Here is a 10,214-nt window from a genome sequence, read left to right on the forward strand (position 1 = left end):
GATGGGCCAAATATGGACATGAAGTGGGCGTTCATCTACGTGGCACTTTTGGGGATAACAAGCGTGATACAAGGTGCATCCACACAACACTACAATTACACAACCGAACTCTGGGGGTTGAAGCTGAAAGTGGCATTAATTGGACTTGTGTACAAGAAGGTAGTGCAACTTGAATTGTAACTGTAAAAAGTCTGAAAGTTGGGCAGGGGAGGGTAATTCAAGAGGGGTTAGTATTACTCACTCCCCTGTGGGACATAAGGCAACAACGATCCCTCTCTTTCTTCCCTTTTTTTGCGCGAGATGTATTGCTTCATCCCAAGTGAGTTTTACGTAGCTGAGCTCAGAAATGAAAGTTCGGTCCCAGTTGGTTTTTAGCCGACCAGGTTTCCTTTGGTCAGGATGTGTCCATCATTAGGTGACCTTTGGAATACGAGCTTGATCCATTCTTAGTACGTGGCCCAGCGACCGGATTCGCTTGCGCGTTTGATTTCCATGGCAATACTCTGGTAATCAGTTTTTCTGCAAAGCTCCTTATTTGAGATAATATTTGGCCAGAAGATGCGCCCTTTTTGAGATAGGAGACAGTTACTGCCCAGAATTTATCAGCCTTTTTACAGGCTGCGACAGTCTTCCTAGATCCCCACTTTTTTGTTTTGCTTTGCTTTGGCCTAAGGACATATTTCCACAGGTAAAAAAACTAAAATTCGTTAGAATTCACTCTTGGCCATCAACGTTGTACAGTTGTTTAGACTCTCCTTATGGAAAGGCGAAAAATAAGCCACTGCCAAGTCTTAACTACCATTTCTCTTCACATTTTAGGTTCTTTCTCTAAATCGTTACAGCCTGGAAGCAACAATGTCTGGAAATACGATCAACCTAGTCTCCAATGACGCTCAAAAAATTGAGAAGAGCTTGAACCAAGTGGGTTATATGCTATCTGCACCGCTGGAACTCGTAATCGGCTTGATAATCCTGTGGTACTTGATTGGTTGGGAGGCTCTAATTGGTGCAGTCATATTTTTCGTTTTAGTTGCCTTTCAAATGTTAATGGTAAAAAAAGCTGCTAAGCTCAGGAAGATGGCGGCCGCTTTTACAGACAAACGGCTCGTGGTAATGAATGAAATCATCACCGGGATACGAGCAGTGAAGATGTATGCTTGGGAGTGGAAATTCAGAGACGCTGTGTGCGAGATTCGCAGGTAAATAAAACACTTGACTAAAAGGTAGCTTTGTAATATTTTTGTGATACATCACTGAAGCCAAATTTGATGTGTGCACCCCTGACAAGACATGACAGCACCAGGGAGTAAAAATGTTCCCTAACACCCTCTTTCTGCGCGGCTTTGTTCGAGTGCATATGAGGCCTAATTAAGTATAACTCGAAAAACGAGTTGGATCGCGTTGAAATGCTTATATTTATTGCTTCCGAGCCAATTATTACATAACGTCTCGTTTACCTGTGCTCTAAAAAAGAATGGGCCTAAACTTATCAACAACAGTAGCTTCAACAAAAGAACCAAATTGAAAGAAGTGCGCGTCAGTTTCTATCAGGATGGAAATTTTGTAAAGATAAGTTAGATTTGTGACCTCTCGAGGTAATGATGATCAACTATAATGATCCAAGTGACTAAATTTATTTTTGTTTCTTTCAGGAAAGAGATGGCTCTTCTTCGTTTGAAAGGTATCATTGTCTCAATGGTGGTTGTTTTATTTTTCACAACACTTCCCATCGCCGCTCTGATTTCAGCAGCCACGCTGATTTTGACAGGAACTCACTTATCATCAGCCACGATATTCACTCTTCTGTTAGGCTTAGTGACGCTAAGGACAACATTTTGCTACAATTTGAGTATAGCCATGCACAAAGTGGCAGATGCCAAAGTGGCGATTGACAGAACGCAGATTTTTCTTAATGGCGAAGTATCAAAGTTTGAAGAGCCCGAAAAACACAACACGTGTGCTAAGCCTTTAACAAGACAATTGAATCTTGACGCTAGCCTTGCAGTCCCATTTGAAAATAGCGAGGAAAAGGAAGTCGTCAAATTGACTAACTACGTGATACGAGAAGAGTTTCCGACACTCAAAAGCACTGACACGAATACTTCGAGTAATTTTTGTAACTTTCCGTCACATCCCTTTACGGATGAACTATTCTCAGACACAAGAAAGCCTTATCTGTTAATTTCTGATGCATCGTGTTCATGGAATCAAGATAACCGCGCCAAAACCTTAAACAACATCACCTTAAGTGTCGGATGTAACGATAACATGTTAGCGATAACAGGTGCAGTAGGAAGTGGAAAATCCTCTCTGCTAACAGCCATTCTTGAAGAACTACCTCTATGTGCAGGACACGTATCGTTTTATGGAAAAGTAGCCTACGTTCCTCAAATCCCCTGGGTGTTTTCTGGGACTATAAGGGAGAACATCTTGTTTGGTCTGCCATTTAACCAGGAAAAGTTTCTAAATGTTGTTCACGTGTGTGGTTTGACGAAAGACTTGGCCGTCTTCAGCAACGGAGACATGACGGAAATTGGACAGCGTGGAGTTACTCTCAGTGGAGGTCAGAAAGCGCGTGTGGGTTTAGCTCGCGCAGTGTATTCAGACGCTGATATTTACCTGCTGGATGATCCCTTGAGTGCGGTTGATATTAAGGTGGGAAGAAGACTTTTTGATGCCTGTATAGTCGGCCATTTATCGGGTCGCATTCGTTTGCTTGTTACCCACCAGTTGCAGTATTTGAAAGACGTCCACGACATTGCTGTGATGGAAAACGGTTCAATCGTTCATCAGGGAGGTTATATGGAGCTTAAAGAAAAGGGAGTACTTTCACAAATTTTGGAATTGTCTGAGCCCGTTGAAGATGAGTCTATGCTTGAGGATAGACTTGATGAACATAGTGATACAGTGGTTTCAAAAAGGGTGATTCATACACCTTCAATTCCTTTAGCCCCGGTTATAAAACACACTGAAGGTGAACACAACGCAGCTTTTGAAGGTGACCTACAGTTGCCAGAACTACCGCAGGGTGAAAACGGTCACGATGTAAATATGAACGATGAACTGAACGTTCAAACTACCAACTTTCCTGTCCTCTCAAGCACGTCTTGGTCCAAAGATGACGAACACGGGACAGTCCTTGATCTGAAGGAAGAGGAGGAAAGTAAAACAGCTGGAACTGTTGACTGGAGACTCTACTGGAATTTCTTTAGGGAAGGACTGCCAGTTCCAATGATAATCACCCTTGTCATTTTATTAATATTGGCACAAGGTGAACTTCCTCAATTTTGTTGGCCTTGTTGGCCTTTTCTCTATATACACTGACTTCTTAGTTATACTTCTCATTCATGTCATTCAACTTTAGCTAGCAACAACTAAGGTAATTTGTGTTCTGGAGCCCAAATGTCTATGAATGATGGCGATTGTCCAAACTTCTGAGCTAAACAAATTCGCGTGTAGAACAGAGAGAGCCTACTTCACTAAAAACAACCCCTGTAGATGGGTAACATCACAAGTGCACCTTTTCCTCGCAAACTAAGAAGCAAATTGGCCGACAACTAATCGACTACCGTCATTCCCATTTCAGTTTGCCTCATAGCTCCAAACTGGTGGTTGGCCAGAATGGCAGAGATGTCACATGAGCAACAAAAAGCACCCATCATTCAAGCTATCCACGCCACTCTGGTAGCGGTGTCCATCGTTGTCATGGCAGTGTCGTCTTTCTTTTTCACTTACACCCTTCTGAAAGCAGCTGAGAACCTTCACAACAAAATGACGCTGTCGACTATCAAAGCACCTGTGTTGTTTTTTGACACAAACCCAGCAGGGCGAATCCAGAATCGCTTTGCCAAAGATGTTGGCTGCATGGACGATGTGCTGCCACTGATATTTCTTCACGCTTGTATATCTTGCCTCTTCGCGATCTGTGTCACAATCGTTCCCGCTGTGGTGAACTACTGGCTTTTCTTGGCTCTTCTTCCATTTGTTATGTTATTTAGTTATTTTGCACGCTATTATCTGAAGTCTTCTAGAGAACTCAAGAGGATTGAGGCCATCAAATGCAGTCCTGTGTACTCACACATCACAGAAACAGCAAAAGGACTCGAAATAATTCACACTTCAAACATGAACAGGACATTTCTGGACAGGCTTGAGAGGTACGTCGCTCTCCAAGGTTTTAATGTGAAGCAAACGTATCCTTGCCACAATTTTTATACCATTGAAAACCACTCGTTTTGACTAGCCTTGTTCTCGTTTGGTGAGGATTAACTCTGCGGTCTGAAATCAAATTAACTCCTCCTCAACAACTCTCCTTGTAGATTATAAGCTAAAAAGAAATCAAAACCAATTTTTACTAGGTCCTCCTTGTACCCCAAACGTCAGGCGGAATACGCCTATTCCCGAACGGACCTCTTTTCGTAACATGCTTCAGCGTCATGTCAGGCGATTTTTGAGGCACGGTTTTTATTTTAGCGAAAAGCAGACAGGCCAAAATAACCATGCCGAGAACATTAAGAGCACCAAAAAGGTACCGTAACCAAATTTGGCCACAAATCCGGTGATTTCAGGCAAATGACAGAAGAAAAAAAAATTCACAATTCTTTACCAAGGTCCAAAGATCTGGAATTCCCTTCCTGTTATAATCACTTCTTTGTCAAGTTTTCCCAATTTTAAGAAAAAACTGCCAGAGTTTCTAGTAAAATAATTGCTGAACTGGCAAAGCCGCACACTGCAGCAGTATCTATGTAACCGTATTGTTACGTACGAGGTGGCCTCAACTAAAAGCCTGAAGGTTTCTCGAGGTCACCTCGCCATACATTGAAATATTTATAAATTATAACTATTGTTTTAGCTAAAAAGGCAAATAAATAGAATGAACAATGAACAGAAAAGGCTTTTGATATGCTAATTACGAAGTAGGTACAGTCTCAGAAATTATTGCTCTTCTCGATGGCTATTATCTCTCCTTGTCATTCTTCTATGTGGCTTTGCCGCGCAAGTTAGGTTCCATTAATTTCTCGTAAAATTTAATGTTTCATTTGATTTTTTTCAGATATCAGGACGAAAACACGCAAGCTTCCTTTATGGTGGTGTCCTGTAGTCGTTGGTTTGGTTTGCGTCTTGATTTGCTCTCTAGTGTGTTCATTACGATTGTGGCAGTGACTGCCATTTTGATTACTGAAAATTCTGGTGAGTTTATGCACTTATATTACTCTATATAAATGTGGCCATGTCTTACTGAGAGTGCTATCTACCTCGTCTTCTCTCTTAACAGAAGCCATGCCCTGCCTATTAAAGCCGTTTAAGACAGTGCAAGTGAACTAAGCGAGTCAAACAAAGCTAAAGTAGAGGTCGAGTTGATCCCGGCCCAAGTTGGACATTGCAGCACTATTTTAGAAAACCCTTACATGTACCTCTGAGACTTTACCCAACTGACCTCTTTATGTCTTTACCACGGACTAAATTAGCCAATCATTGCCATAAGAACATGAAAAGTGGGCAAACCAGTCATTTAGTTCTATATTTCAGCGAAAAAGTGGCCTTTACGTGTCATTTTACACCTCTAATGTTATGTATTGTAGTTTTCCTCAGCAAAAAGTTCCGTTATGCACGTATATTACTCATGGTGTGTTCATATACAATTTTATTGCCCTTGTTGTCCACACCATTAGCTGGACTTGCTCTTACCTACGCACTGCAAACATTAAACATTACTCAACATGGCGTACGATTAGCTTCAGAAGTGGAAAACTTGATGACGTCAGTAGAACGTGTCATGTCGTACACCAAACTGGATCCAGAGGTCGGCTACAACACTGAAACCCGCCCTCCAGTGTCCTGGCCTAATGAAGGAAGTTTGACGATAAAGGACCTTTCTTTAGTTTACTTCAAAGGAGGGCCTCGCGTCTTAAGGAACATTAACGTTCATGTTTCTAGTAAGGAGAAGGTGGGAGTTGTTGGTCGTACCGGCGCTGGAAAGTCATCTTTGGTATCCGCTTTGTTCCGTATGCCAGATCCTTTAGGAAAGGTAAATGAATCGTTGCTGAACGCAGGTTTTTTTTTTAATTCTTGGAACAAAATGAAGGAGTATTCGTTGGAGCAGGGGATCAAAGAAAATCAAAGAGCGGAATAAAGGGGGAGGAGGAGCCGAAAGATCGCTCGTAACCATAATTAATGTCAATAACCAACAGAAGCGAACATGTTCAATTTTATCCCTTAACGGGAAAAGAATGCGTAACTACGCGCGCGAGGGATGTTTATGTGGTGGCATGAAAGTGTACAATTTTAGATGGTATTTAACCCCCAACAAGACGTAAGCTAAATTGACGAACAATGGATTTCTTAGCCATTTTTCCACTTTTAAGGCGTTGAGGTATATGAATTTCAATTAAGTATGGAACTATCCTTTGTTCAGTCAGGAGTAACATACTGTTAGTATGTAATTATAAATTTGATCCCTTTATCGACGATTGCCTACTGGGCCCGCATTTAATGGAAAATAATCATTATGTCACTTTTCGTTCCTTAGGTGTTTATCGATGGAATTGATATTGAGTCTATCGATCTCCAGGAAGCCCGTAAGTCCATGGCTGTTATAACCCAGGATCCGGTACTATTTGGAGGTACATTGAAACGGAACTTGGACCCGATCTCACAATACACGGATGAGGACCTTTGGACCGGGCTGAGGGAAGTGCAGTTAAAGACTCTCGTGGAAAACCTACCAGGGAAACTTGAATTCAAGCTGAAAGAGTGTGGAACAAACTTAAGCGTTGGTGAGAGGCAGTTGGTGTGCTTGGCTCGTGCACTGGTCCAGAAGAGCAAGATCATCATCATGGATGAAGCCACCGCTAATGTGGACTTCAAGACTGATCGTCTGATCCAGGAAGTCATTCGCGACAAGTTTAAAGATTCCACAGTCATTACTATTGCTCATCGACTGAACACCATTCTGGATTACGACAAGGTGCTGGTTCTTGATGGTGGACAAGTGATGGAGTTTGACAAACCTGAAGTGTTGATAACAAAGGGTGGACTATTTGCTGAGATGATCAGAAGTCAGAACGAAAGCACAAAAGATTACACGTGATATAGTAAGCCAAGATTTAACGCCAGGATATTTCCAGCATTAACTGTCGTAAAACCCTTGTAATTTGAAAATATGTGAGTCTGGCGGAATGGAACACTATCTACCTTTTCTAACTATTGTAAATATAACAAGGGATAGCAAAAGTTATCTCGGTGTCCATGCAGTCCTCTTTGCATGTATATATTGGCAACGCATACAAGCACAAATCTTTTCTTGTTTTTTTTTTTCTGTAAAATTTGTTTCAATTTTGTCGAAGATTAAGGACCGCTACACAAAACGTCTAAAATTTACTGCTGACTAGCGAAACGAACCTTTTAAAGTGGTGCTCTACAAAACTGCCAGATTTTTTATAAAAGAGGTCGTTGTGTCTAGTTCTCACCTGAAAACTATAACTACAATCGTGGACAAAAGTCCTTGGGACACTTATGTAATTTAATGAATTATCTGTGTTTTACTACTGAAGTTTGAAAAAAGCGCTGCGTTCCTTTTAAAAACGCGTTGCTCTTCCCCCTTCCCACCCAATACAATGTTGAAAATCAGAGGAAACTGCAGGTAGTAGTTTTCAACATTGTGTGTGTGTGTTTGGGGGGGGGGGGTGGGGGGTGGGGGCGAGGTTAGGCAGAAGAAGTTGTATTTGCGTCTGGCGTGTGCCCAAATGCACCAAAAGTTCAAATTTGTCCCAAAACTTTTGTCCCTGATTGTAGTACGACAATTCTTGAAAACTTAAGGTTACGAAGTCTTCAATTTCCTCTCAAAACATACTAAAAAGCTACCAGTGTTTTACGCTTGTAGGCTAATCTATAGGCGAATCTTTGCTGGCATCATTGCTTACATTTTTCCTCATTAACATACGACTTTGCGCATAGAAGGCATCATGCTAGACACGATTTTACTAGAAAAAGTTAAAGAGCTTGTGAAACTTAGTAAGTGGTGAAAGTTTTGGCTCTTTGGGTGTAATTTTCGAGGAGAAATTGACTTTCAAAAACATTAAAATTTCTATGTGGCAAAAGCGCTAATGAGCTCATACATTCTTTGTAAAATTTTGAGCTTTTAAACCCTCGTCACACAAAAAGTATTCGATGCAGCGCGCTCAAATTTCTTGGGACAGTTACTCGTGCTGTGCCCTTTCAATATTCAACTCCATCAGAAACTGTATCGCTTATGGTAATGAGGCAAATATTGTAAACAAAGATTCTCCTATATACCGGCAAATAAGAAACCCAAAGTTGAGATATTCGTCGAAATGTTCCACGCAAAATTATAGAGCCTAGTCCTCCAATATGGCGGTCGGAAAATAGTGTAAACATCTGGAACTTATTTTGGCTATCTAGACGACTGATTATCTGCACCGAGCCAAAAAAACCATTTACACAAGCACTTTTCCTAATACTTTAACTCCTAAAATGGCTAAAAATCACGAGATAAGTGTATATTTTTCGACAAACGCGGTCTTAGCTTCATGTTACGCACCGCCATAACTCCGAAATTCAAAATGCGCTGGTGACGCTACTGAGCTGGAAAGTTGTAAACAGATATAAATTTAGTACCAGTTATGCCTGATGAGGATAAAACCTTTAGTGACCCTTTAGTTTTGGATTTGAGAATTTGATGACGTCACGTGAACACACTCTATTTATTCGGTATATTATCAAAATAAAAAAGATGATCAAACTTTCAAAAGTAAAACGCTATATTCACATTCAAACAAGCTTTTGAAAAAAGAAGCTCTTTCTTTCACACGATGCTACAAACCGCATGCTTATAAAGATGATGTGTTCTGGCTTCGCCGTGTGATTTTAAGACAACTTGCTCCAATTATCCCCTGCCCCTCCCACATGGTGCCAAATTCTCCACCTCAATAGCAGCCACTAATGTTACTAGCGTCAAATTGCCTCTCTCTGGGGCACATCAAACCTCGCGGGTACTCCCAATGGGGATGTTAATGTATCGTTTCTATTTAGAATAGAAGATATAATTTCTTTACCCTGACCTGGTGGACGCGATTAATCAAACGGCCCATCGGCGCGTGTGAATTGCGATCCGATGGAATCTAATCTAACAGGTCGGCTGATTCGGAAATATTTGTGACAGCCGCGCAGATTTAAGCGCATCGGATTCGATTTTGCGAATGGAGAACGCTGCCAGGAAAAATTAGCGGGACTAAGTATTTCACTGAGTACACACTAACTCATGTAATACCCACTTTCATGCTTTTCAAAGCGCGCTGTAAAAGACAGCAGAGGATTTGTCTGTTCTGCTTTCACCGTACATAAGCTCTATAAGCTATGATCTATAAGCTGATTCGCCTCCCCCCCCCCCCCCTTCACCATCTTTCCTGGTTGGGGGTGAGCGGTCTGCTTCCCAAAACCCTTACCCTATCTAAGACCAAAATCTGTGATTTTCCCTACCCTAGTTGTGACCTGACCAAAAATCCGATACCCTATTTAAGACCTGACCCTTATATTAATTAATTGTTTCAGACCTGCCTTATAACTAGTTTCCTAGTTCAGACCAATGTTTAGACAATGTTTATATGGTTAATTAGTTAGGATAGCTTCTTCTAGCACACCTAATTCAAGGCTAGATTGCAAAAACCATACCCTGTTTACGACCAAAATGGCCAAAATCGATTCCCCATTTCTGACCAAAACGGCTAAAAACCGATACTCTTTGGGACCGCACCTACCTACCTATATAGCCCACAAGAGAGTAGCCCCCCCCCCCCCGCACGCCTCCTCCGGGTCAGAGGGCCGATAAATTTCTATTTATCATTGGCGACAAATCGGACCGACAAATCAGAGCGTACAGATTAAAGTCATTATAAATAGCGGACATTTGTTCCACGGGTCATTGTATTTTCTTTAAATAGGCACTTGAAACCCATCCGTATTTATGGTTTAAGTTCTCAATTACCATGTAATGATTAGAAAGATTATAACATAAGGGGACTAAGGGAAAATAGCACCCCAGTGGTTGATGAAATTCACGATCTTGATCCAGTGGATTAAACCAAACTAAATATTTGACGAAGCTGTTGACATGCTGGTACATTAGCTGTAGAATGAAAAATTTTATTTATACTTCTAAATTAGATATGAATTTTTTTGCGTTGAAATGTTCATTA

General features: G+C 41.2%; 1 protein-coding gene across 1 annotated transcript in view; it reads left to right on the forward strand.

Moving 5' to 3' along the window:
- Nucleotides 1–7,237, forward strand: part of LOC110067016 (ATP-binding cassette sub-family C member 4-like) — a 14,489-nt gene extending 7,252 nt beyond the window's left edge. Inside the window, exons 2-8 of the mRNA XM_089278660.1 lie at nucleotides 1–159; nucleotides 820–1,199; nucleotides 1,653–3,271; nucleotides 3,587–4,157; nucleotides 5,054–5,190; nucleotides 5,673–6,028; nucleotides 6,530–7,237. The exon at nucleotides 1–159 is cut by the window's left edge and continues 422 nt beyond it. Of these exons, the coding sequence (XP_089134786.1) occupies nucleotides 1–159; nucleotides 820–1,199; nucleotides 1,653–3,271; nucleotides 3,587–4,157; nucleotides 5,054–5,190; nucleotides 5,673–6,028; nucleotides 6,530–7,090 (3,783 nt within the window). The 3' untranslated portion in view covers nucleotides 7,091–7,237. The remainder of the gene's footprint in view (nucleotides 160–819; nucleotides 1,200–1,652; nucleotides 3,272–3,586; nucleotides 4,158–5,053; nucleotides 5,191–5,672; nucleotides 6,029–6,529) is intronic.
- Nucleotides 7,238–10,214: the final 2,977 nt, after the last annotated feature.

Source organism: Orbicella faveolata, unplaced genomic scaffold (genome assembly GCF_042242905.1).
Source record: "Orbicella faveolata isolate gen_17 unplaced genomic scaffold, um_ofav_v1 contig_46, whole genome shotgun sequence".
NCBI classification, from domain to species: Eukaryota; Metazoa; Cnidaria; class Anthozoa; order Scleractinia; family Merulinidae; genus Orbicella; species Orbicella faveolata.